Below are 27334 nucleotides of genomic sequence, written 5' to 3'. Positions count from 1 at the left end.
AGCCGTTCAATGCAACATTGAATACAGAGGTGTAATATGTAATATGTTTTATAGAATATGTTAATTTTTTATAAATGTCTTATTAGTGGTAATAAATCTGAGTAAATATATTAAGTTTTTTTTTTTTAATTTCTTATGTCTGTTTTACTTACAATATGTAAATTTTATAGTTTGTGATGTCATAATTTAAACATTTTTGATCAATCCTTTGGTTTTCTTTTTATTCGCTCTGAAGCTCAATTCTTTCCTCTGACCGTTTGCAGCCGACAAGCTACTTAGCTACTCAATAAAACTTAGATTTCGTAACTTAAACACTGTAAAACAGGTACGATCAATTCCACCATGACATTAAAATGTTATTTCATTTAATATTAAGTTTTATTCCTCAATATTCTCAACAATAATAAGACATCATGTAAGATCTTTTGAAGTCTTGCTGTTATAATGCTGGGTGCATGTACGTATGATTTAAAAAGGCACTGTCTTACATAACATCTATTATAAATTTATTCTGAGCGACAAACGGTACTGTTAAAATGAGCTTCAGTCATTAAAGGAATCTAATTCAAGATTTTTCAAGAGGAAAAATTATGTAACCCTCTCAAAAACTAGTTTTATTTTGTGTTCAAATTGTTTTGTTTTTTTTATGCTCTAACATCGTGAGGGCCACCTGAATCTAGGCAGCGGGTCCTATGTGGCCCCCGGACCACACTTTACCCTCCTCAGCTTTCAAGCGCGCTACAGTTGGAGATTGTCAAGCAATGAGTGCTACATCTCGAGCCATGCACGGCTAACAGCATGCTCTCTGTCTGTCTTCCCACATCATTATTATTTGTGTCACGTCCGTGCGCTGGTACATTGATACGTCAGCAGTTATTGCTGTCATCACGTTGTGCTTCTGGGACAGTGCAGCACGGACACGGAGACAATCGTCTGCTTAACACTGGCACAGCTACTGCCTGAAGTGTTTGACAATAGAGTCAGTTCAAATTTAATTTATTGTATGAGATACTCACTCCAACAATCACCTGGGAAGTTTGGCCGAATATGGGGTCCCTTTTTGAACGTTTTTTTTTGTATGTTTGGGATTGTTGTATTTTATTTATTATTTTGTTTCTCTTTCAAAAACACCTCTATACTGTACAGGTTTCTAATGTGGACCACAACTCTTGGTTATCCTTTTTTTTGTTTTGAATCATTGAACAATTGTCCCGTCATGACAGCACTTTGTCAAACTGGAAAATTTCAATAAAAAAGATATGAATTTAAAAAATAATAATTTATTGTTTTTGGGTTAATCTATTTTATTGCTGCCTTTATTTCGTTTTTTTAGTCTCCTGTATACTTCCAAAAATATCCACTAAAGGTTATTGTTACAGCGTTACCAACATTTTTTATGATGTTGCTATGACTTTATGAATATGTATTTTATGTGATATATTTTTTCAACAAGCACGTCTGCACGTGTGTCTTCAAAGTAGTGAACAGGAGAACGTGATTCTTGCAGAAGTAATATTTCATATTTAACATATACATTCCAATGATATCTATTACTGTGTGTTGTCGTCACTCAAGCTGTGTGCGTGTGGTCGCAGGTTCCTGATTGGCCGAGAGCGTCCGGGTCAGCAGAGCGAGGTGGCGTCGCTCATCCAGCAGACCCTGGAGCAGGAGAGGAGGCAGAGAGAGTTGCTGGAGCAGCAGTACGGTCACTATGACGCGGACGATGATGAGGTAATAAGAGCACGCACACTTCAGCCAGTGGACAGCAACTATGTCAAAACGTTTTCTCATTTCAAGTCCTGCAACGCCCAATATCCTTTTAGCTTGTTTAAAAATTGGAATATTTTGAAGCCATCTTCAACAACTGAGTGACATCTCCATGTAGAGGTCAAAATGTATTTCCTCATATAACACCACCAGTGTTGGCCTGAAACACATGAGAAGATCAACAAGGAAGGAAGGAAGGAACTACTAACTCAAAAAAATCTCTACCACAGAGATTCTGTGCCTCGAAAGCAATTCATTTTCACCCGCTCTTTAATTAATCCCTGAGACTCTGAGGTCATGAACTCCAGCCAAGCGTGAACATGTGGGCCTGGAGCACGTGCTGCTCTCATCAAAACACAGCATCATAACAACAGAGGAGGCAGCCAAACACTCAGAGGGCTGCTATATAGACTGCACCGGTCCAGGGTGAAGTCGTGATGCATGAGAAATTGCTCCCAACACACGCCGTGGTCAGTCAGACGCTCGCATGGAACACTGTCTCTTCTTGTTGGAGTGCTGCAGGGAAACGCTGCCGGACTCTGGTCTCTGCTTCAGCTCAGATATCAACCGCTTTTCCTTCACTTAACTAACTTTAATTTGTGTCTACCTTAACTATTATGTGCAATAACTTGAAGTCATGTTATTCTCTGGGACATCATATTTAATAAGACGCCTCCTCCCAGCGTCAAAACAGAAGCAACAAATGGCATCAGATGAAGCATTAGAACGGCCGTTCTGAAGATCCATAGGGCAATGAAGGCTCTCATCCATATTTATAGGCCTATAAATATTCGATAAGTTCTCCCCGGGTGGTTAGTTGGAGGAATTCTCACTCTGAGGCAGCTGGTTAGACGTGACAGATGGCACTTTGGACATCACTTGGCAATCAAAGTCGCACTTATCAGCCTGGATTTGTGTCTTCTTACTCATGTAGATGGATTTTAAACAAACGTAAACCCCCCAGAAGGACTGGCATTTGTGACAGGAAGTTGGACAGATGTCTGCCAGAAAGGCAAAATGAACTTGAAAGGCACTCGGACTGTCCTTGTTTTAACCCTCTACTATTGCCCTTCACGTATTTTAGCGAGTGTCATTTGTAAAAGTCATATTATGAGAACAGTGAAACGGACTGCAGATGGCAGTCGCTCTGTGTAGCGCTCATAACACACCCACTGACTGAAATGAGTGAGAGCACCTGTGAAACATTTCTATTTTTTATATTTTCACCATAGTCACATGACATATCACAACAATAAGCCAAAAATATATCATTTGTTTTCACTTCACTCTGTATAAAGGCCCATTTATGCTCAATGTTTACACACGTTTCTGGATCCAGATGGAGCCTTCTGTCTATGCTCTGACCAATCGGACCAGTACCACTGGAAACCGTGGAAGCGGTGTTGTTGTTACTAGCCGATACGAAGCTCTAATGAAACACGAAGAATGGCAGAAATTCTTCATCCTCCAGTCGTGATGTATTATATGGCTTCACTGTCCACCGCCTCCTACAATGCTGCTTTTGTTTACATTATTTATTTGTTTTGGTGTTTGTTGTAGTCGTAAACTTTTGACTCTGTGCTCCTGTCTTAGAGAAACCTTTTGTCTTTTCCGTCTGCACCAGTCTGAGCACACGTCAGAGAAAGCAGAACCTCTGTAGCGACACTGAACGCATGTAAATCAGTGTTTTCTATTGCCCTAAAACGTGCCATCCTATAGCCGACAAAGCTGTTGAGTCTGATGCTGGTACCATAGCAACAAGAAAAATGTAAAAAGGAACTTGGCGTCAATGATGCGTGAGAGAAAGTGGAGCTGTTATCTGAGCGAGAGATGGATGGATGGAGGAGAGAGAATGTAGGCCAAGATGATGAGAGGTTAGATGAGACCGACGGAGCAGAGGACACGCCAGCGAGACATCCATGCAGAAGTCAGTCACGAGAGAGGCATCAAGTGTTACTTTCATGAGAGCTATTGTTGCTGACTGAAAGCAACACTGCTGATGGAGAACACAACACTATTAGTGTGTTAGTGGTGCTGTCTTTTAGACCCCATCCTGCCTTCTCCAGGAGACGTTTTTCCTCCTCTCTTTGGGTTTCTAGCAAAGTTTGTCATTAGTTTGGCGGCAGACTGTGGTGCTTGTGAAAGATTTTTCTTGTGAATCACTTGAGGAAATGACACCAGTCTTGCTTCGATTGAATGTGTGTATTATTCTGTGAGTGGTATCTCACTAAAGAATGTTGCGGTCAGAAACAGCAAGATGAAACAGGAATCTAACCTGCGTCAACCTGAATCTAACCTAAACCTCCTTATTAAGTTGTACACTTTCAGTGAGTAAACAGGGTTCAAGTAAACAAAGGTCACATAATAATACATAAATGGTACCTTTTGTTTTCAGCACGATAACAAATCATTTCCTTACATCTGGGTTTCAGAAGATGAGAAATTGGAAGTACAAAATACGATGAAATGGGGACGCGTCCACGCATAGTTCGAAAAAAACAAAATCAAATTGAGCTATTAAACCTGCATTAAATTATGAAGCTCCTTTACATTTGGTGTGATTTGACATGTTTGTAAAGAAAAGAAAATCACACATTTATATTATAGCTGTGCTATGCTATTGCTGAGCTGAGGCAAAAGTGCTTTTCCTCTCCATTGTTATGAGACTGGAACCTCTCATAAAAAGCTAAATATTCCACATTAAATTAATGTAACTTTTCCACTCTTATCTTAAAGCAGACAGGAGAATATGCCACAGATGATGAGGAAACGGGCACGGCGGCGGCCAGCGGCGACAAGAGCATCGAGGTGTTTGACCTTCCAGACTCGGAGGACATCTTGTCCCCGTCTGAGTTGGACGCCACAAAACTCTACCAGAAGTTCAGAGAGGTAAAACTCACACGCTCCACTTGACAGTCACTCAACTGAAATGCTGCTGCCATCGTCTCCTTCCTGGAATTCCATGGAGAACAACAAAAAAAAACACAATAAAGTCTCACACCACTGCTGCACTCCAAAGACTTATAGTTAAGATCTGAGATCCGCTTATTCGCTGTAATTCCTAATCTGGACGATTAGCAGCCTGCACACAATAGACGTGTGTAAGACCTGTTACATCTGTAATTACCCGTGTTTCGGGGAAAATCCGCCGAGGAGGACAAAGAGCTGCAACACATTACATTTGTGAAATCAATTTCCTCACAGTTCTTGGCCAATCTTCACTCAGACTGGGAATACAAACGTTCAACTCTTGATCCCAGCATTGTTCTACTGTATGGGCATCGGTTCTTTTGTATCTGAGTTGGATTATAGTGCTTTATGTGCTTTTACTTGCTCTCTGGTTCCCTCTACAGTTTGGTGGTGATAGAATGGCTATGAGAATGTGTGTCCAGTTATTTCACCTAACACATCCGGCGACACACGTCCAGCATATAAACAACCTGCCACACACAGACTCACTGCTTCACAGTCATGTTTCTGATCATTTGCTTGCTATTGTTAGATTGCCTTTAGAATTATAATTTCACCGTCACTCAACACCTGTGCAAAACTGTTACAGGAAAATCAATTCATCAGAATTGTCGCTACTGATAACAGCAGGTGAGGAAGTGTTGACTATGAGTGTTGACTTTAGGTTCATGCTAAAAAATATATAAATAAATAAATATAAATATAAATATATATTGTTTTTTTCTTTTGTAAAAACTGTATTTTTGATTGATTTTATTGACATGTAGCTTATAAAATTAAATATGCAATTTCAATTAAAATGAGAAAAAAAACCATTCATTTATTGGACATGAAAAACTCACCAAAAAGACAAATGAAAAGAAGAAAAAAAAGAAAAATGAAGTAGCTGTAACAACTTGTATTTAACAGTTCAACTAGTGAGGAATTGGAAAAAAGTAGAAAATAGCTTCCAGAAAGACTTCTGCCTGCTTAGTTTCTCTGACCTCAGTGGAGCCAGAGGGCTGGATGTGGTCCCAGGCCACACTTTACCTGAGTCGGATCTAGAGTGTGTGCTGATGGTGATGGTCCACCTCATCTTTGGTGTGTGTTGTTCCCAGTGTGACGTCTGGAATTGGGCTGACTCTTGTGATTAATGACTTCTGCGCCGCTGCAGAGTCCTCCAGACGTATAGAGGGAAACAATAATGTGATCAGTTTAGAACTTCCATGATCCTCCTGTCAAACTCTTTATCTCCTGCTTTTTGCTAATCCTCACCTTGGCCGTTCCTCTGTTCTCTGAGGAGCGTAAGCTGTAATAAATCTTTTATAAGCTGAATATGCTAGAAGATCTTTGTTCGAAGGACATAATAATATTTGATAAAGCACCTCAGCAGAATCAAGAGGGATCCTTTGGAAATGTTAATGTGCGCGGGATGGAAGCCATTAACATAGAAAGGTTCAGGCTGGTGTTCCTGTCTGCAAGTGCTCTCTGTCTCTGGGAGTGTTTTGGTGCATGAGCCGGGACGCTGTCAGGGTTGACTGCTTCCATCTATCGCAGAGGATCGACAGCCCAGAGAGCATGCGCAACTGCGCGCTTCAGACTCTAACTCGTCTCTCTTCTCCTTTCTAAAAAGCTCCAGCTCAAACACACAGTCACCGAGGCCGAGATCCAGAAGCTGAAGAACAAGGTTAGTGCTGTTGGTTCACTTGCTGTTTGCAGCTTCATTCTGGTTGCATGAACTGGTTGGAAACTCTCGGCTCTGCTGGTCGCCGATACAATCATGGGGTTTGTGCTCTGCAGTTGGCAACAGTGGAGAGAGAGAAGCAGCGCTGGGAGAAGGAGAAGAGCCAGCTGAAGGCGAGCATCGAGGAGAACAAGGAGAGGATGATGAAGCTGGAGAGCTACTGGATCGAGGCTCAGACCCTCTGCCACACGGTCAACGAGCACCTGAAGGAGGCCCAGGCTCAGTACCAGTCCCTGGAGAAGAAGTACAACAAGGCCAAGAAGCTCATCAAGGACTTCCAGCAGAAGTGAGTCCAGACACACAGATATCACTATTATTTCTCATTTATTCTCTCATTTAATTACCTTTAACTATCAAATTATTTCTCATGGGTCTTAAATATCACATGGGTATAGCATTTTAAATCATTTTCAATTTAGATTTTTTTTAATTACATATTTATGAAATGTATGTGATATTATTTTTTTATAATAAATGTATTATAATTTATTTATGATAAATCTTATTGAATTAAACAAAATAATCCAATCTTCATAATCCAATTTTCAAGATCTTGTGGGTACGTGAGGTGCATTATATAATTTAAATTTCAATATAATAATTTAATATGATAATAATAATTAGAGGTCAAATGACATTAGTTTGTTGATCGTAGTAACAGTAGTATCACATGGGGGAAACACTAACTTAACTCAACACAACCTCTGAAAGAATGTTTCATATCCATTTTTTTCCTATGAGTGAACGTAAACCACATCATATGTATGTCTCTACAGTATGGTAAATCATACAAGAGGGGCCTACTCCATATTAGGGTGGTATTAAAGTCAAAAGTAAAATGTGACTTCCAGAAAGTCAAGCAGAATAAAGGTCATGGTTGGTGTTATTACCTACTATTATAAAGGGTAATATTATAATAGGTAATAACGCATCTAATAGTATATATTACAGGCGTTATTAGTATTTTATAATAGTATAATATTATATATTATACTTGAGTTAAAGTCAAAGCTAAATGAGTACAGAGAGTAAAACAAAAACATGTTAGAGTGCTGTGAAGTTCAATAATACTCCTGCATTGCTACCCATGTCCAGTTGCTGAAGTGTCTTTGTTGAGATTTTTCAGCCTGTTTTGAATTCAGTGTTTCAGTGCAACTGGGATTTCACACTGTAACTGTCTGGCTTCATCTCCCCCCATCTTTGCTTCCTTTAACTTTTTGAGTCCACACTGAGCCTCCAAAGTTGCTGCTGCTGTGATAAGGAAATGTATCATCTAATCCTTTCACGTCTGAGTCATCATCTTCACTGCACAACTCCTACACTCCCTCATCATAAATGAGGTCGTTTCTGACATTCACTCTGCTGCCTCAGTAATGTCACGCAGCTCATTCTTTCATTTCTCTGGCTCCTCACCAACCTCCCTTTTTCTCATAAGCACACTAGCATGTGAATAAGTTGCCACCGCAAGTCAGCCTGCAGCTCATCGGTGTCTTCCTCTCTTTCACTTACCTACATGTCCCAGCCAACTGAGTCGCTCAAACTTCGTCCCCAGTCTTCTCCACTAGAGCAGTCCCTCTGAGATACTGGCTCCTAATCTTGTCCCACTCTGTCCCACCCAAGGAGAGCATCTTCAGCTACTCTGCTTTCTGCCTTAGCACCTGAGCTACTCTCTCTAAACCGTACATCATGGCGGGTCTCACTACTGTCCCTCTCAACCTCGCTGCCACTCCTCTGTCACCCTGTGAAAATCTATTTTTCATATTGACTAATTCAGACGGGGATGCGACTCATTGTTTTAACGTGTTATTATTGATCCCACTGAGCTGTTGAAACCAGAACAACGTGCTTCTTCAATGTGGCCCTAGAGTGGTCAGAGGGGGCCCTTTGTAGAGATGATCAGAAACTGAAATCCGACTTTTTTGTTCCCGCTTTGCCTAGCTAGATTTATTCTTTTGTGCTAAAATATATATGTATTACGAGTCAACACATTCATATTTTGTATTGCTAACTCCCCAAGGTCACCCTGACCTTGTGTTTGTGTGTCCCATCAATGAGTTGTCGTCATGAATTAAGCTCATGGTCTGAGGTCATGAGCTGATCACTGAACTGCTCTTCTCCTCCAGAGAGGTGGAGTTCATGCAGAAGGAGGATGCCGAGAGAAAGCGGCTGGAGGAGGCAGAGAAAGCTCATCTGGCCGAGATCCAGGGCCTGCAAGTCAGAGTAAGACGTCTAAGTCCCCTGTGACTCTTCCAGGAAGTGGCGGCTGCTCTGTGGCAGCCATCATTTAAGATGTTGAATCCAAGACTTTTGTTTCTATTGTATTGTGTTCGCCTTTTTATTTCAAGACAAACTAACAAATCTTTCTAAGTACAAAACATTCTCACAAATGCTCACTAGTTTCTTAATAAGTTTGGCTAAGACCATAAGGCCTTGCGGTGAATGCAGTTGTGTTTACTAGAAATAAGCTAGTTATTTGAAGAACTTTTGTAGTCAAAGATTGGATTTTTGTGTGGAGTTTGTATGTTCGTCTCATGCTTGTATGGGTTTCAATCAGGAGCTCCGCTTTCCTCCCACAGTCCAGTGACATGCAGAGCTCAAATGATGCCAGAGTTATCGTGATCTCGATGTTAACTGTCAGTGTTAAAGCTTTCCAGTTGCTGGTGAGCCGCTTTAACCAAAACTGCTCTCCAGATTGCAACACTGGAGTCGGAGCTGATGCAGCTGATGAAGCAGAATGGCATCCAGGTCAACAACAACAACAACAGCAACAACAGTGGCGCTTCCTTGCAGCACAGCCCAAGCAGAGCTGCGGCGCCGACCCGAGGTCCGTTTGTTTTCATCTGTAAAGCCACTGAATAAGTGTAATACAATGAAAATATAAATGATATAGTGGTGATGAATTTAGCAATGTTTGTGCTAAAGCAAACATAAAGTGCTCCAGAAGTGTTCTGATATATTTCAATTGAGTCCTGGGGAAGTTCACCGCAGCTGTCCATCAAACTGTTTTTTATTAGGTGATATGCGATAGTTGTACTTTTTCATTTATTGTTTGTTTTTGATGAGACGTGCATGAAGGCACACATGAACAGCTGCCGATTTTACAAATATTCTCTGCGTGGTATCGTTCCAGGGCGGCTACGATAATAGCACGAGGCTTTGTTACAGTAATATAGGGAACTGTTGAAGCTAAATAACAGCGCTCATTTCTCTATGGAACCTGCTGGTAGTTCTCCAGGTGGAAAGGTCAGAAGTCAGAAATGCTGAATTCAAACTATCAAAATAGGAAGAATAGACTTTCCTCTTCAAATAGACAGCGCTGCGACTGGACTGCGGCAGCGGCAGCATCACCTCTATAATATTCATAGTGAATTTTGAGGAACCGCATGTAGCTTCAAAGTAGTACTGATGTTAGTAACTCCACCTTTCCATACAGACTGATCATATAGTTCCACTCCAAGTGCAAGGTCCTATTCGGTGCACTTGTTGATGCTTTGTTTACCATAGAAATCTTTTTTTTTTAATTGCTCCGTTGAGACGAGGATGTCACATCTGATCACTGAAAGTTGTCGGCATCACGCACAGTTGCCGTAAATAGTGTTTCTCAGATCGACCTGTCTGGGAATCGGCTGCGTAATAACATTTGTATTCCACTCAGCGGCAGCTCCAGTTATGTAGGGCTCTATCTAGACAAATGCCTTTCTTAATTTGGTGCTTGTTTTTGAAAATGTGAAAGTTTGAAATGGAATTTATAAAGCTGCTGCATGTGTGTGTGTGTGTGTCAGATGGCTCCAGCTACTCTCCCAGCAAAACAATGAGCTACAGAAACGTCAGCCGTGACAGCATCAGCTCCACAGAGGGAGAGGTTTGTACACAAAACACACACATCCTTGTTTTAGGGTAATGTTCCCACTTGATTTATGCCCCGCAGCCTCCTCCCTGTCAACGAAAATAGACCCTGCTCACGGCACAGATAACACTCCTTTAATCAGACGGCATGTTAACCACGATGTGTCTGTGGCAAAAATGAAATCAAGAAAACCTAATCATGTCTGCTAATATTAAACTGCTTTTTGAATGCTTTCTTAGAGGAAATGAATCTGCAATGATCCCAGATTACACATTATTTATCTTCCAATTGGAGTGCATATTTTTTTCAGTGTTGAGGTCACATCAGTCACAGACAAAATAATAGCTTGGATTTTTTATTTTAAATTTTTTTCTGAATCACAAGAGACGATTCCTAGAATATGCGGATGATTTCTGACTTGTTGTGAGCACTTTTTTTAAGACTGAAATGCAGCAATAACATTCATACTGTCTATCAATGTCTCAGTTGAAAGACATTATATACTACGAAGCAGAAGTTTAATATCTTTATGGTGTGTGTAATTCATCTTAATAGTTATTCAGACTAGCAAAAGCTAGTTCTTTATTTATTAGCATTTTTAGAAGCAGCAAAGAGAAATTTAAGGAGGAATCTGAAGTTTGCTGACTGTCTGTATGTCTGCTCGGCAGGTCCTGGAGGGTCACGGCAGTCCCAGCCACCGTCGCTGCGGTTCCCTTCGCAGCGTGACGTCATGCGATGCAGCAGCAGCAGCGTTCAGGGCCCCGGGCAGCGCAGAGAGCTCTCCAAGACGAGTGCTGTATTCCAGGTCCACTTCAAGAGACGGCCAAGACGGTCAGTGGATGCAAACAACGATTGAACTGTTCAGCAGGCTGGTTTTCATCCGGGAACTTTGCTCTCAGGTTCCCCTGCCAAGTCCAGCCCTTCTCCCAGTCTGGAGGAGCAGAGAGTCCAGGAGTCCGGGTGAGTTTGAGTTCCCTTTCTCAGCCAGAGGTGCAGCTCCTCCGCAGTGGTCAGAACAAACAGGAAGCTTAACCAAATGAGCTTTAATAATAAATGAAGTTTGATCATGTTGATCTTTTGTTCTGATCAGGTCATGTCTCAGGAAAAGCATCATGAAGGACAAAGATTATAGAGCTTCACCTGCTAACAGGTAAATAAGCATGAAGTTGAAGCAATGGTTCTTCTAAACCTTCTGAGTTGACCTGCTCCGTTGTCAGTTCCTCAGAGCGGTCAGCAGAGGGCAGCCCTGAGAAAACAAAGTTCAAGGTAAGTGATGACATTCTCACGATTTTCCAAACATTACTATACTTCATTCCAGCTGACGTTGTCATTGTAAACTCTTTTCTAACTTGTGTTGGACAGAGAGACCTTACATGGCCCCACTTCTTCTCCTATTCCTATTATTTGGTATAGTATTTTGTGTATCTGGTGTGGTGCTCCGTTGCCATGGAGATGTGAGAGTGACTGGGAGGGAATCTGCTGGCAGAATCAATGGTCGTAGTTTGTCATTTGAATCCATGATTTTAGAATTATAGGTGCAGTGAAGATCTTTGTTTTTGACGATGTGTTTTGGGAGAGTGGCATTTTTTAAATTATTTTTTATTTTTTATAGCACATTATGAAAGATGGCGTCCCAGATTTCTGCACAAAATCAATGAATTCATTAAACTTTTTGTGTGATTTGAAAAGCAAAGGTTTTTGATTCATGCTTCTTATCATAAGTGATTTGCTGACTCATCCTCCATCAAAAGCCCAGATCTCCCGTCGAGGCATGGACTCATGTCATGATGATTTTCAGGGACCGCCTGTGACGGAGGACGCGAGCGGCAGCGGCAGCAGCAGCAGCAGCTCGGTGGAGCTCAGTGGTCAGCTGGGTGAGGCAAAGATCATGGGACGTTCTCACAACCTGCTGCTGTCTTCAGATGAGGTGTGTTCAGCACGAGACCAACCAATGTGAAATAAGTGGCTACGTCTTTCCTGTGTTATTATTGGTTTTTATCATGCACTTTTTGTAACCTCGCCGCTCGCATATCCCTTTATAAAACCATTATTTATTATTGTCTGTTATCAATTCATATTAGTATAACTTTTCATATATTTACCTTTTTATTGTTATCAATCTTTTTTTTCTTATATAGTTTTGTTTTTCTTTGTTAGCTATTCGTAAAATAAAGAAAATCAAAATGGTATTACAAACATTCATTTTTACAAATAATGTACTTTATTTATTTATTTATTTTTTTTATTTTTTTAATATTTTTTTAATCAAAATGTTTTTATTGATTTTCTCATACAAAAGGTTACAAAAAGCAATATTGAGTGTACAAGTTGAGGTAATTGTAATAATAATAAACTAAAAATAAAAAAATAATAGAATCCCCCCCAAAATAAATCAATGAAATAAACAAACCAACCCATGACCCACCCCTTTCCACGCCAGCCGCCTTAAAACTATGCACACCACAATATGGAGCTCTTGTAGATGTTATCAAGTCAAATGTAAAAAATTAAACCCAGTAAAACCAAAGAAGAAAAAGTGCAAACCAAAAAAAAGTCATGAAATATTCAAAGTGGATGTCAAAGACTGAAAGAATGAAATGAAAGAACCCCAGACATGGTGGAATGTAGTTTTGGAGAACACTGACAGACGGATCTTTTCCATGCTTAGACATATTTATATATGTTAATTATGTATTTGCCTTCTTTGTTTTAGAAATCTAAAATTAATTCCCATAATATTTTGAATTAAAAGTCTTTGCATTGTTTGACATATATATTAATTTAGTTGAAAATTCACTAACCACTCCTTTGCAGTGTGTGATTCAAAGAATCATGTCAAAGTGTTTCCTCATTTTTGGGTGTAAGATTGTTTGGTCTGTTGGTTTCTAACCGCTGAGTCTCCCACTGTCTTCCTCATGCTGCTGCCCTCAGAGTCTGGATATGGTGGATGATGAGGTGAGATCAATCTCCTAACTTCCTGTCGTGCTTCATCCACTCTTCTGATGGTGACGCTTGCTCAACTGTCGCACCTGTTCCCGACACGTCTATTGAAGAGGTGGCGACAGTTTCCATCACGTGTCTCTGTCGCCCTCAGATCTTCGACGAGGGTCCGCTCTCGAAACAGTGGCAGAGCAGCGGCATCACCGACTGGACTCCTCAGCAGGTGGCGCGCTGGCTCACGGGGCTGAATTTAGATCACCATATCCCAGAATTCACTGCCAAGGACGTCGATGGCCAGAAGCTGCTGCAGTTGGAAAGCGAGGAGCTCAAGGTTAGCGCTCTGTCATGAGGCCGCCCGCGGAGATGAGCTGCTCAAACCAATTTCTGTGTTCCAGTCCCTCGGCGTGTCGTCCGCTCAGGATCGTGCCCTGATGAAGAAGAAGATCAAGGAGCTGAAGGTTCTACTGGAAAAGGCCAAGAAGAACCAGGAGAAGTTTGAGAAGCAGCGCGAGAAACTACGAAAGAGAGAGCTGGAGCAGTGAGAGCTTCCCGTTTCAGTCTGCGAACTTCAGCCAGTAGCACCGGCTGCATCCAAACGGACGCTGCGCGACCACCTCCCGGCGATCCAGCTGAGGTTCTCCTTCCAAACTTCAGACAACCAAAACATCAAGTTTGGCTACTTGGGTGCTTCCCTTCCTTTGGCCTCAGTTTACACACTGGAATCCATCACCTTTTATTTTCATATGAATTCAGTAAATCAGGTTTATTTATTTGGGCTGTGAGCTCTTCACCTCATCCCTCTCCGCTCTCACAGCCGGCGAGAGACGCGGATCCTCCAACACGGATATATATATATATATTTATAACTGGAGTCGTCATGCTGCTGGAACTGGCTGCAGAAGTGAAGTCAGACCTCAGAAACCACCATTATTTAATACGCAAACTCTACACTGCTGTAAGTAATGACATGTAAAAACACTGGAATGGGTGTGATCCAGACTTCAGGTACAATGTTTTTCATTTAAAATAACCCTCAACCATCACCACTAATGAACCTGTATGCGTACATGCTTGTAACCTGCTTTTTTTTATATTCTCTCTCAAAGAAAGTACGACCCAGCCGTTGCCTTTAGAGACCAGTAGTGTTTGTTTTTTCCAAAGTTGTCGTCGCCGACGCAGTGAGTGAGCTTTCTCTTCCTCCCCTCCTGTCCATCTTTGCAATACTGAACATTTTAGGAATACAGACGCCATAATGACGGTCCTTGTTGTCGATGGGTGTGTGACACTGGAAGATGCAATTCACATTTCCTTACAAGAGAATTGTTTGTACTTTAGTTACGATGAGATACATTTGCATTATAAAGTGACGGTTTAGCTTCTGTTGCACTGTATAATCGTACGTTATAGACTGTCGACACCGTGATAGGAGTTAAGGCAGCTTGAGTTCCGATCTCACCGACGAAACTGGGGTCGATTCAACCGTCGTGTACTGCAGGTAACAGTGATTTATTCATGTTTATATTTATTTATATATGTATTTAACAAAGAATCTATCCGTTGTTTATGATCATGTGCACAGAGTAGGTACAGTAATAACACCTAATAATGATTATCCTGGATTATTTTTGCCAAAACATTATGAAAATGTTGATTTTAAAAATGTGCTCTGATGAACTGTGAAGGATTTTTCTTTTCCCTTTTGTTGTTTTCATGTATTTTTTTAATCCCATATGAACGTATTCACGACTAGCTAGTGTTGGAAGCGTTTGATCAGTTAGCATTCCATATTGACGGTCAAAATATCATGCTAGCTGACAGCATGCTAGCAATCTGGTTAGTGAAGAGAAAACGCTAACAGACCAATAGGAGCAACACAATTCATCTAGCTGTCTCTAGCTAGCCAATGTAGCTTAGCAGTTTATCTTCCACGGTCAGGCTTAGCGTATGAAATCGACTTCAGTGTTAGTTGGAATGATTTTGGCGGGAAAAAACGAATGCTAAAAATGCTAACAAACCAAGGTGAGTCAAATTTAGCAGCTGCATTGACGCAGGCTAGCGCAGCTGCAGGCTAACCTCTTCCCAAACTCTACAAATATAGATGGATAAAGACGTGTCAAATGATCCACTTTAAATACGCACTGACCATTTTGATAGTATTTGACTATTTACACATTGACACGTCAAGTCAGGAGGAAGTGAGTCGGCTAGTTATTTCCTGGACAATGAAGCTAAAAATAAACACGGATGTTTTGTACCTCAATCCCCTGACAATTGTTCTTCAAACATGTGGTATCGATACATAGCTGGCTGAACACATAAATAGTCGTCGACATTAAGCAATACGCCACAACATTGTTCAGACATCTCAAGTAGTTGAACAGTGACAGATTGTATTTTGGAAATCATGAATCTGCGATACATCACAGTATCTGTTGGTCACCACTGTGTTGCTTTAAAACCGGGTTCTCCATGGTGTGTTAGCTTCCCGGACTCCACCAGCTGCTCCCGCACTGTCTTGCTGTATTCTTACGGAATATTTTTATCACTGGTGTATATACAGTAGCCCCCCCCCGCCCCGCCCCTCAGCAGGCTGCTCTCTTTTTTATGTACCAGCACTGCGAACATGGAGACGGCGCCTTGTTTTCTATCGTGTCAGTGTGTTTGTTCACAGCTGGAGCCCGACGCCCGCGCCCGACCCTGATTTCGGAAGTTGCTCGGGGATTGAAATCCGATGGCGGCACGATGACTTCTGAGCCCGTGGTGCTCCTCAGCAGGCTCGAACACAGCTGTTTCAGTCTGGAAGGGCTTTTTTCCACCTTTGTTATTGATGTACAAAGAAAGCTAGGATAATCACCATGACGCAGGAGCTTTCTTTTGATTTCACCCTGCTGTTTTAGCGTCTCCTTTTTAGTTTCTTTCTCGACAGTCGGAACTGTTAGCTACCTGTCGCAATGAATAAAATGTGCTGTTGCAGTCCATGCAGTGTTTGGTGGTGGCCCTTTCTTCATGCAGCTCAGCAGTTTCCTCGCCAGCCTCACTCTGGGTTGTTATGCTGTAGGGACCGTTCTTCTTTACTTTTCATTGGGTTCCCCTTGTTCTTATACTTCCTTACATTTAGCATAGGAGGGGTGGGATTCGATAAAGAATTTGTGATGAATTAATCTCAATTAATCGCTCTTTAATGGTATAAGAATATTTGCCACAAGAAGCCACATTTTTCAATTTGAATGAATGTGGTATATCACTGAATCAAATGATGGACCCATACATACATGTAAACAACAAAACATTGTTTGTTTTGCATCAGTTTGACAATAGCACAATAAATCACAATGGTGACTATATTCAAGTTTTTATATCACCTTGTTTAAACTAAAGCTCTTTCACTGTCTTGAAAATATTTGGATAAGAATTTCAGTTTTATAAAAATTTCAAGTCCATTCAGAGTAGTGGAAACTCCGGACATTGTGTAGCAAAAAACATGCAGATGCTTTTGTTTGCTTTTGTTCAGGGATTCCTCCATGTTTGTTGTTGTTGTCATCATCCTCGCTGCCACGTGTCTTGTGCATCAGTGGACCAGGAACTCCTGCACTTACAAAGGTTCCCTGTTCTCTGGAGAGCAAACTGTTCAATTCAATTCAATTCAACTAAATTATTTTTTTGTTGTAATGAATCAATCGTAATAATGTTGTAATTAATTGATCATAATGAACTCCTCAAAGTCCCACCAAGCTCAAACCTCCTGCCCTTCCACAAAAGTTCAGTCGCTGTTTTACAAACCCTTGATATGCAAACTCACCAGTGAAATACATAATTCAAACAAGTATTTGAAGTATTTGATTTTTTTATATATTTTATATTTTATCGCATTGATTTGAGCTAAATAAGTAGATACCTTTTTTGGGCACTTAAAATGTCATTGGTGGCAATGAGCCCAGTGATGCAGCAGATGCTGTAGCTGGTGCATCACACACGAAGTGGTAGTCGCACCAATCTTCTGAAAAGGAGGACGGAAAAGGAGGATTTGTTTTCACCCCACAATTGAGCGTGTAACGTTTGATGTTCAGGGGACGTACAGTAGATGGCGATTACATCGAAGACATCGGTACAGTGGGTGTTCTTACAGTATACTTACAGTGGTAAGTATTCGCACCCATGACCCAAACACAAGTTCTCAGAACATAACAAAGCAAAAGTGAGTTTATTTGGAAGGGAATAGCACAAACGCAACAGTCCAAACCTCGCACTGAAGATTTTGTTTTGAGTCTATGGTCGCACACTATGAACTACTGCATCACAGCGTCTCAGGACAGTAGCCTGTCGCTTGTGACTTGTACGTCACTGAGAGACTTTTTTAGGTCCTCAACAGTTTGCTCTGGCTTTGCTCAGCAGTTTCATCTTGTCCTTTGCCGTGGTCTCGGAGGGACGCCCTGCTCTTCACAGGTTCTCCACCATGACCTTTCCCTTCTGTACCAGATTGATGGTTAACACAGCTTTGCCCATCTCTTTCTGAGGTCATCTGACAGCTCCTCAGACTTCATGCCTTCCGTCTGCTGACTAGTGCCAGATGACTGTGGACTGGTGAATGTTGGCTACGATTTGTTCTGTCCTGTGAGACTGTGCTGCAGAGCTGCATCATTTTCGCCTCAAAATAACATCTTCAGTGCAAGACTGTGAATATGTTTGCGACAGTGAAATACAGACTTGTGCAGTCTATTCATAGTAAAGAGTGAGGACCAGCAACAGTGTTGGATTGTTGATGTTTGTTCCATTTCCGGTCATGTAAACGAGTGGAACTTGCTTAAGATTTGTCCTGAGAAATTGTGTTTTGTTCAAGCATGTGAATACTTTTGCAACCTGTATGCAACAACGATGTGACCGATGAAGTGTAGTGGGCCAGATCAGAACCAGTTTTCCCATCTAGAAATTCATAACTTTTTAAAAATGTTTTTGTTATTTTGCATATGTGTAGCCCGATCTTCTACTGCCGCACCCATGACTCTTCACCCACCGGTACTGATAGTTGGTCTGATGTGCTGGATGGAGAGACAAGGGGACGAGTGGCTGCGGTTCCTCAGTTGTGGATGGACCGTTACTCTGAACAACATTCTAAACACGACTCGTATGCCACCATGACAACAAAACCAACTTACAAGCTCAAACACGTGGACAACATGTTTTCATGCTGCCAAAGAAGGAAACAATTGACAACAGATCATAATGTGACACATATTACACCACAGACGAACTAGACAAGACCTACTGGACACCACTATTACGCAGTGAACATTCAGGCATCTTACCTGAACAACATACAGAACACAACTGGCGTGTTTATCCACCCCAACACGATCAAACGCTGCCCCGTGTGGGGGAGCCATGACATACCCTACACTTATAAATGATCTGAGTCACATTCATTTCATCAAACCTTGACTCTAAAGACGAAATAACTCCACCTTCACTTTGCTCCTCAGTGAACACGTCATGCATTGGAAGCCCCCTGGTCACACCGTTGTAACCCAGCAGTGCCCAGATCGCCCCTCTCTATTTTTAATATAGTGACGCCGCAGCTATCTAGGCCATATGCTTATTGCAGCGCTGATTTAAATCCAACCTGTGTTTTGGCCCAACTGCACTGCGGTATGATGCAGGCCAGACAGTGAGGGAGCATGAGATGGACCTGGAGGAGAAGACTCCCACCAATCTAGACGTGAAGCAGTGGAAACAAAAGTACCTGAAAGCTATTCAGGCCAATGACGCCCAGGAGGTTCTGTGGATTCTCCAAACCAGCGGGCTTCACATCGACAATGTGCTGGAGGTGGACGACCCCGGGATGGTGCTGGCCTCATACAAGCAAGGTGAGCTGTTGAGGGCTTGTCTTTGACGCTTGTGAGTCTCCGGTAATGCTCACGGCTCAGGACTGTTTTGGTGCCTTGACCATGTCCAACCTGTGAGTACAGACGCTTTTAGAGACAGAAGACACCAGAGAGGGTTCAGAACTGCTGTCCATCACTGAGTGCAACCTCTACTCGGGACATGTTTGGATGTGACAAACCACTGGAATGACGTCCGGCTTGTACTTGCCATCAGGACACTGGTTGCCGGACTATAAGCTGGAGAAGTCCTGGGCCATGGGGATCCACCTGTGTGTGCTGTATAATGCTCTGGATGCAGCCATGGTCCTGCTGGAACACGGCACCGCCATAAACGCGATGCCCGATGGGAAGACGGCCCTGCACGTAGCATGTGACACTTCCAACAGTGACTTTGTGGCCCTGCTGCTGGCTTACGGGGCCAGGGTCAACATCCTGTCCGTGAGTGGCCACACACCTCTTCATCGCTGCGTCACCAAAGAGTCGGTGGAGTGCGCCAAGCTGCTCCTTCTTAAAGGTGAGGGAAGTAATCCACTCTTTTATTTAGTTTTAGTAGTGGTGGGGCTTTAATGAGTTCATTGCGATTAATTAATTACAACATTATTATGATTAACAACAAAAGAAAAAAAAAAATTATTTAAGAGTTTGCTCTCCAGACAACAGGGAACCTTTGTCAGTGCAGCAGTTCCTGGTCCACTGATCCTACTGATGCACAAGACACGTGGCAGCTAGGATGAGAACAACAACAACAAACATGGAGGAATCCCTGAACAAAAGCAAACAAACACAATACACAATGACCAGGGTTTCCACTACTCTGAATGGACTTGAAATTCCTATAAAACTGAAATTCATATACAAATATTTTCAAGACATGAAAAGAGCTTTAGTGTAAATAAGGAGATATAAAAACTTGAATATAGCCACCATTGTGACTTATTGTGCTATTGTCAAACTGATGCAAAATAAACAATATTTTGTTGTTTAAATGTATGTTTGGGTCCATCATTTGATTCAGTAACATACCAAATTCATTCAAATTGAAAAATGTGGCTTCTTGAGGCAAATATTCTTATACCATTAAACTGCGCTCAATTGAGATTAATTCATCACAAATTCTCTAATTAACTAGATTTTGTTTCATCGAATCCCACCCTTAATTTTTTGTTATTATTATTTATCAATTTATTTATGACCCATGCTAGTGATGCTAAATATAGCGGCAATGCTTTAGCACAGCCAAACGGCTTCATGTACCACATGGTACTTACACACATTAAGTCACCACCGATTTGAGTATTACACATGACATTATAATATGCAACATATTGTCTTTTTTTTGTTTACTATATTTAAAAAAAGAACAAAAAAAAACAACTCCCACCCGACCTGGCCTCAATAAAACTTGTCTATCAAAGTTATGCAAAGAAAACAAGAGTAATAGAGAGGGTTCCCCATATTTGGTGAACTGAAGTGTTGATCCTCCCAGGTTTTATTTTGTCTAGTTTGAGGAAGAAAATAGCATTTCTGAGCTGCATTGAAGGTGGTTTTTAGAGATTTCCAAAGCCTGTTTTGTGGCTCTGTGAATTGACCTCTTGACCTGACCTGGGTTGCAAAGACTATTTTAGGTGGCATGGTTGTATTTATATAAAGTTTAGCCCGTATATTATGGACTGTGATTTATGTGTCTGGATTTTATCCTACCAGAAAGTGTCTTAGATGAAGGTTTACAGTAGTGTGACAGGAAGCAGACCACACTTGAAGCCCTAGAATCAGCAGAGTGTCCGACGATCCATTTCCTCTTCAAGGTGCAAGAGTCAACAAAGCAGCTGATACAGATGATAAAGAGACGCCTCTTCACAGAGTAGCAAGATTTGGCCTTCCTGAACTGGTTTCTCTCTACCTGGAACACGGAGCTTCAGTAAACGCTGTCAACTCCACGCTGAAGACGCCGCTAATGACGGCAGCTTTTTGGGCTTTCGACCAAAAAGATCAGGTCTACAGCGAGGACCATCGACTAGTCTGTCGTATCCTGTTGGACCATGGAGCAGGTGAGATGTTGGCCACACTTGAAGCACTTCTCCGGATAATTCCTTGTCCTGGTGTGCAGACCCACTCCTCCGAGACATAGACCATAAAACGGCCCTACACAGAGCCGCCTGGAACTTCGACCAGGTGGTGATGCAGATGCTGCTGGAGGCCGGATCAGACACTCGAGCCATGGACATCAACGCCTGCGTGCCCCTTCAGTACCTTCTCAGGATGACGGACAGGAGACTGACGGTGGATCCGGAAGTCTGCTATCTGCTGCTGCTCAACTACAACGCCGCCAGAATCTACCCGCCGCAGTTTCACATGGTACTTGACACCAGGAGAGCACCGTGTGATGTCAGCTGACGGTTCGTGGCTCCGTGCAGGTCCTGCAGTACTGCCACTACTTCCCCAAAGTGGTTGAAATCTTGGTGAACTGCTATCCTCACCTGATGCGCACGAGCCGATGGAGACCTGCTATTCCTGACGACTGCTACACGGTAGCTATCACTTTAAAGCGGAGCGCATGTCCGCTGCACAGATCACTCCTTTATCGTATATATTTATATGTTGTTTTTCCTTTGCAGCGACACAGAGCGTTCTATGACTCCATGTTTGCTGTCTGCTCGAACAGGCCTCGCAGCTTGCAGCACCTGGCCAGATGTGCCATCAGAGCCAGTTTAGGAGGCTTCTGCCAAAATAGCGTCCCGCAGCTTCCTCTGCCGTCCGCCATTAAGAGATATGTATTGCTCTATCCTGAAGGTATTCTCTACTAACAGACTGGGTTCAGTAGTAAATTAAAATGAAAAGAAGAGGAATGGAAAAAAAAGTAAAATGAATCATCATGATGAAAGGACAAAATAAGAATGGCAGAGAAACCTATACACTAGAATATGTTTGGTCGACACAAGCATCATATTACTTAAAAGATTTTATAAAATAGAACAACACTCCCTTTAACAACTTAACAACTTCAATATCTTAAAACCTCCTTCCATTTTTCTTTCTTCCTTGAAAACCACTGGACCACCACCGTAGAAACTGAGCCCAAGTGTATTTGCAAGGCCCTGGTGGGACTTTCATTCATACCCTGCGATCCTGTGTGGAGTGGTGTGGCCCAGCCAGTAGACTCTCTGACCTAGACTCGGCTAGACCGAGCAGCAGCTCCGCTCGCCACACTTTTCTATTTATAACGTGTCCATGCCCCTGCTATTTAGGTCACCCAGGGCTGCCTTGCTCGCCTTCTTCCTCTTTTAATTCCCTTATCTTCCACCCCAAACTTTACACTGGGACTATGGAGGCAACACCATGACGGTATGGTCGACCTGTGTCTCAGCTTCATTTGCGCTGTACTCGCAACTTTGCTTTGTGCTGCATGGATGACTTCACGGCCCCAGTCGGCTGATGTAGCCAAACCTTTTCGTGGTGAAGGCGGCTCTTTCGGCATGGAGGAGGTTCATGTCCGCAAAGCCGATCTAGAGCAGTGGAAACAGAAGTACCTGGAGGCTATACAGGCCAACGACGCCCCAGAGGTTCACCGGATTCTTCGCACCGGCAGACTAGATGTTGATACAGTACTTGAGGTGGAGGACCCTGGTATGGTCCTGGCCTCATACAAACAAGGTGAGCTTCACTAGTACTCCTCTCTCTCTCTTGTCTAGGCCCTTGAGCCTTTCCGCACACTCTTTCTTGCACGAGGTTTGATTCGATATACTGTCTGAAAGGGAAACATGGAGGGGAAATGCCTCTACTACTATTGGCTGAGCCATAAAGTCTGTCTCACAGGTCTATTTGTAACAGCAGAGAAAGATCAAAGGACAGACATGAAGCCTTCCTGCCTTTTAAAAAGTGTACACCATAGTGATTTCTCTACCTTTTTTTGAAGTGTGCAACAAGGCAGTGTTTTAACCAGAACTCAATCGAAGGTTGACACAACCATAAGGTGGATTTCTAAAGTCTAAACTGTTGACCAGTTATCAAAGCACCTTGTAAGCATACAAGGCCCAGGCTTTGCACTACTGTGTACTGGTACACTGTGGTAGCATCTGAATGGGCGAGTGCACTTTTTAAATACGAAACAATGGCGGGGAGCATTTGTTTGTCAGGGCTACCAACTGAAGATCACACATTTCCCCTGCAAAAACTCACTCTGACTGCTGAGAAAAGGGATCCCAGATTCATAGAACACCAGTGAGAGGTCAGAGAATATCATCGAGGATTCAGTAGAACGTCAATCCATGGGTACAACAACAACCAAACATATTTGGCGGTGAGATCCCTTGTTTCAAACACACGTTCACTTGCTTATCTAGAGTCACTTCCACTGCAGATATTTTTGTATCGACAGCAACTGTAAATGGGGCTAAAGCTAATCCCAAAGCTATAATATCATCGCGATAAAGAACCGTGAGAATCAAGCACCTTTTCACCGTTGTTCGTCTATATGTTTTGCATTGACAGGATATTGGTTGCCGGACTACAAACTGGAGAAGTCCTGGGCCATGGGGCTCCATCTGTGCGTGGTGTACAACGCTCTGGACGCGGCGATGGTGCTCCTGGAGAACGGAGCGGCCACCAACAAAATGCCAAACGGGAAAACCCCGCTGCACGTCGCCTGTCAAACTGCCAACAGCGACTTTGTGACCCTGCTTCTGGCCTCCTGGTCAAAAATAAACATCCTATCGTTGAGTGGACACACACCTCTGCACCACTGCGCCACCAAAGAGTCAATAGACTGCGCCCGACTGCTCCTATGCAAAGGTGAGCCGGAAATAAATGGCTGCTTTAATCGGTTTCCAAAAAAAACAAGACATTTAGATGGACTGAAAAAATCTCACACTTTTGTTATTATGACTGGAAGAAGGAGTGTGGTCACAGGGTGGTGGAGGGGATCCACCTACCATGGCTGTCGCAGTATAAATATACCCTGAAATTATTGTCCCGTCACTTCACAAATATAAGACGCCGACTGCTGTCACACACCACTTTATTGTAAGTAAATCTTTATGGGTAAAATAGTCAGTACAGGTAGGTGTACTGTCAGCAGAGAAGACGTGAAGAGGGGAGGAGTGACTTGAGGATGCAGGAGATACGGTGAAGGAAACTCACATGCTCTGTCAAGAAGATGATCAGAGTGAACATACAGGAGTACTTCAATGAGCTGTGGTTTTATTATTGTGTAGAGCTGAGGGTGAACAGATGGCGTATTAAGCACATTAGCAACTTTTTATCTCTGAATTACCAGCCGATTTACTTCTAGGCTGCGTCCCATTTCTCACCCCAAAACTCGGTTTTCACGGTTTTCATGTGTAAGTGTAGTGTGTACCGATACTCCTCAGACGAGGGCAGTCGTTCACCGCTTGAAATGATCCCTTCAAACCCAGGGAGCTCCCGAGCTGACTTGAAACCAAGTGGGAATATGAAGTGTGGATAGATTTCCAGGATACCAAAGTACAGTGGTACCTCGGTTTTCGAACGTCCCGCACAAATCGGAGTTCAAACAAAAATTTGGAGATTTTTTCGCTTCAGATTTCGAACGAAAATCCAGAACTCGAATGCCGCGAAAAAAGACGGAAAAAACATAACGTGCGTGGACCGATCAGCTGACCCACGACGTGTTTTGTTATTGTGTATAACGCAGCCTCTGTATGCAGACGTGTCCCGTTAGCTACATTTACTGACTGTTTTTTCTTCATATTGAGGTGTAAAACCTTTCCAGTCTCCACACTGGACCGTGGTAGAGTGTCACAGGGGAGGTGCTGGAGCGCTCACTCCAGGGTTTGATGTCCTGTTGTGGGCTGGAGCTCAGACAGGGATGAGGCGAGTCTGGGACAGAGCGTTACTTGGTTTATGACTTTGTCACAGCCAGAAGCGCACATTCAGAGCTGGACACGCACCGGGCACCTCTTCACTTCTGGAGAGACGTCACTCACTCGGCAACCCAAGCGAAGCCGGCTTTGGCTCCGCCCACCTCTTCTTTGTTGGTTCACCAAACCACCAAGAGGTTGCAAAAACGTTGGAGCTGGCAAACATCTCCAACACTCCATATGCAGGAAACAATACACAGCACGGCAGCCAATGACATGTTGTCTTGACGTGTGACGTCATGAGATGTTGTCCTAATTCTTAGGGACGTCAGACACTTCTCTTTATCTTTGGAGGGCACTTCATAGTGGAGGGCGCTCAGAACCAAGTGCTAGTGTTAGGGTGAGAAATGGGACACAGCCCTGATGTTCTGACAGAGAGGTGAAGAGGATGTCGGCTGTAGATGTATCAACCACAGGAATGGAAACCATAACTGGGGTTTTCTGTGTGGAGGTGCTGATGTCAATAAAGCTGACAACACTAGTGACCAGAACACACCACTGCACCGGGCGGCTCAGTGTGGACTGCCTCAGCTGGTGACTCTGTATCTGCAACACGGAGCTTCAGTTGATGCCCTCAACTCAGCCCAGGAGACGCCACTGATGAAAGCAGCTTTCTCATCTTTGGACGCTAAAGCTCAGGTCTACAGTCCAGAGCACCAGCTGGTCTGCAGAATTCTGCTGGACTGGGGAGCAGGTGAGGCGCTCGTGGTAGTCACTGCTTGTTTTCTATCTGAAAGATTTCCTGTTTTGGCCTGCAGACCCAAACGTCCAGGATGAAACTCATAAAACGGCCCTACACAGAGCCGCCTGGAACTTGGACCAGGTGGTGATGCAAATGCTGCTGGAAGCCGGATCAGACACTCGAGCCATGGACGCCGACGCCTGCGCTCCTCTGCAGTACCTTCTCAAAGTCACCGACAGGGAACTAGTGCCTGAACCGGAGCTCTGCTTCATGCTTCTGCTCAACTACAACGCAGCGAGGATCTACCCGCCGCAGTTTCACATGGTGCTTCCACCAGACACTGATACACATGAATCCTGGGAGGTCAGGTGACAGTGTCTCCTCCTGTCCAGGTCTTGTATCACTGCCATAGATTCCCCAAAGTGATAGAAACCCTGGTGAACTCCTATCCGCTTCTGCTGCCCACGAAGCGCTGGAGACCTGCAGTTCCTGACGACAGCTACCAGGTCGATATAAAGTGGTGCTGTTGTTGCTCTGGTAGCAGAATGTTCATCTGAAACTGTTTTTCCTTTTCAGCGACACAGAGCGTTCTATGACTCCATGTTTGCTGTCTGCTCGAAAAGGCCTCGCAGCTTGCAGCACCTGGCCAGATGTGCCATCAGAGCCAGCTTAGGAGGCTTCTGCCAAAATAGCGTCCCGCAGCTTCCTCTGCCGTCCGCCATGAAGAGATATGTGTTGCTCTATCCTGAAGGTATTCTGTGCTGATCGCTATTTAATTTTTTTAGCAGATTTTTAAACATAAAAAGAGCTCAAATAAAAGCTTTGATAAGAATGTGTGAAAAGAAACACTCATCTTGCTGTTTTAAACTGGAAACTTATGTCACTTTATTTTGCATATAACACAACATAGTATGCCATGTATGTAGAATAGCCATGGACAGTGAGGGTTCCACCACCGCTGTTAAATAAAATAAAATAAAATAAAATAAAACAAGGACTGATCACAAATTCAACAGTCTGAGGGCCGAGGGGAAGAAGCTGTTCCTGTGACGGGAGGTTCTGGTCTGGATGGACCGTAGCCTCCTGCCAGAGGGAAGAGGAACAAACAGTCCATGACCAGGGTGAGAGGGGTCGGCTCTGATCTGACCTGCACGTCTCTGGGTCCTGGAGACATACAGGTCCTGAAGAGGTGGCAGGCTGCAACCGATCACCTTCTCAGCAGAACGTACGATGCGCTGCATCCCTGGAGGTGGCGCTGTTGTACCAGACGGTGATAGAGGAGGTGAGGATGGACTGGATGATGGCCTGTAGAACTCCACCAGCAACTTCGTCTGCAGTCGTAGTTTTCGTAGCTGCCTCAGGAAGAACATTCTTTGCTGGGCCTTCCTGATGAGGGACCTGATGGTTGGCTCTCATTTGAGGTCCTCAGTGATGGTGGTTCCTAGGAAGCAGAAGGAGTCTACAATAGGAATGGGTAAACCAGCCAACATGAGAGGGGACAGAGGAGCTGTGACTCTCCTGAAGTCTATAACCATCTCCACTGTCTTCTGGGCGTTGAGCTCCAGGTTGTTGTGGCTGCACCAGGACACCAGCCGCTCCACCTCCCTCCTGTAAGCCGACTCATCTCCATCT

At 43.2% G+C, this 27334-nt stretch overlaps 3 protein-coding genes across 8 annotated transcripts in view; all 3 read left to right on the top strand.

Annotated features, from left to right (window-relative positions):
• ppp1r9a (protein phosphatase 1, regulatory subunit 9A) overlaps positions 1-16593 on the top strand; it is a 47345-nt gene extending 30752 nt beyond the window's left edge. For 2 of the 6 annotated variants that reach the window (XM_053863749.1, XM_053863748.1), the window contains exons 6-21: positions 1596-1731; positions 4504-4656; positions 6350-6403; positions 6517-6746; positions 8584-8680; positions 9152-9284; positions 10243-10322; positions 10976-11138; positions 11207-11267; positions 11398-11457; positions 11525-11573; positions 11670-11714; positions 12106-12234; positions 13239-13262; positions 13402-13578; positions 13643-16593. In XM_053863749.1, coding sequence (XP_053719724.1) covers positions 1596-1731; positions 4504-4656; positions 6350-6403; positions 6517-6746; positions 8584-8680; positions 9152-9284; positions 10243-10322; positions 10976-11138; positions 11207-11267; positions 11398-11457; positions 11525-11573; positions 11670-11714; positions 12106-12234; positions 13239-13262; positions 13402-13578; positions 13643-13789 — 1738 coding nt within the window. In that variant the 3' untranslated portion in view covers positions 13790-16593. The remainder of the gene's footprint in view (positions 1-1595; positions 1732-4503; positions 4657-6349; positions 6404-6516; positions 6747-8583; positions 8681-9151; positions 9285-10242; positions 10323-10975; positions 11139-11206; positions 11268-11397; positions 11458-11524; positions 11574-11669; positions 11715-12105; positions 12235-13238; positions 13263-13401; positions 13579-13642) is intronic. The other 4 variants (XM_053863750.1, XM_053863752.1, XM_053863751.1 and 1 more) reach the window with 4 other exon arrangements.
• A 2331-nt stretch (positions 16594-18924) lies between these two features.
• LOC128757184 (ankyrin repeat and SOCS box protein 4-like) lies at positions 18925-21952 on the top strand. Its single transcript, XM_053862289.1, has 6 exons — positions 18925-19108; positions 19341-19640; positions 20932-21174; positions 21234-21481; positions 21541-21654; positions 21742-21952. The coding sequence occupies exons 1-6, from the start codon at positions 18925-18927 to the stop codon at positions 21928-21930; spliced, it is 1278 nt and encodes a 425-aa protein (XP_053718264.1). The 3' UTR covers positions 21931-21952.
• Positions 21953-22470: 518 nt separating this feature from the next.
• LOC128757774 (ankyrin repeat and SOCS box protein 4-like) lies at positions 22471-26582 on the top strand. Its single transcript, XM_053863296.1, has 6 exons — positions 22471-22777; positions 23615-23914; positions 25472-25714; positions 25779-26026; positions 26095-26208; positions 26279-26582. The coding sequence occupies exons 1-6, from the start codon at positions 22471-22473 to the stop codon at positions 26465-26467; spliced, it is 1401 nt and encodes a 466-aa protein (XP_053719271.1). The 3' UTR covers positions 26468-26582.
• Positions 26583-27334: the final 752 nt, after the last annotated feature.

This window comes from Synchiropus splendidus, chromosome 4, assembly GCF_027744825.2.
Source record: "Synchiropus splendidus isolate RoL2022-P1 chromosome 4, RoL_Sspl_1.0, whole genome shotgun sequence".
NCBI lineage: Eukaryota > Metazoa > Chordata > Actinopteri > Syngnathiformes > Callionymidae > Synchiropus > Synchiropus splendidus.
Note: the sequence above shows the minus strand (reverse complement) of the source record. Positions and strands in the feature narration are given on the sequence as shown.

Bases quoted from the DNA above. Each gene is read 5' to 3' on its own strand.
- LOC128757184 (XM_053862289.1), top strand. From the start codon at position 18,925: ATGGACCTGGAGGAGAAGACTCCCACCAATCTAGACGTGAAGCAGTGG. The intron at 21,482-21,540 runs GTACTTGACACC...GGCTCCGTGCAG, and splicing joins ACCCGCCGCAGTTTCACATG to GTCCTGCAGTACTGCCACTA. The intron at 21,655-21,741 runs GTAGCTATCACT...TTTCCTTTGCAG, and splicing joins TTCCTGACGACTGCTACACG to CGACACAGAGCGTTCTATGA.
- LOC128757774 (XM_053863296.1), top strand. From the start codon at position 22,471: ATGGTCGACCTGTGTCTCAGCTTCATTTGCGCTGTACTCGCAACTTTG. The intron at 25,715-25,778 runs GTGAGGCGCTCG...TTTGGCCTGCAG, and splicing joins TCTGCTGGACTGGGGAGCAG to ACCCAAACGTCCAGGATGAA. The intron at 26,209-26,278 runs GTCGATATAAAG...TTTCCTTTTCAG, and splicing joins TTCCTGACGACAGCTACCAG to CGACACAGAGCGTTCTATGA.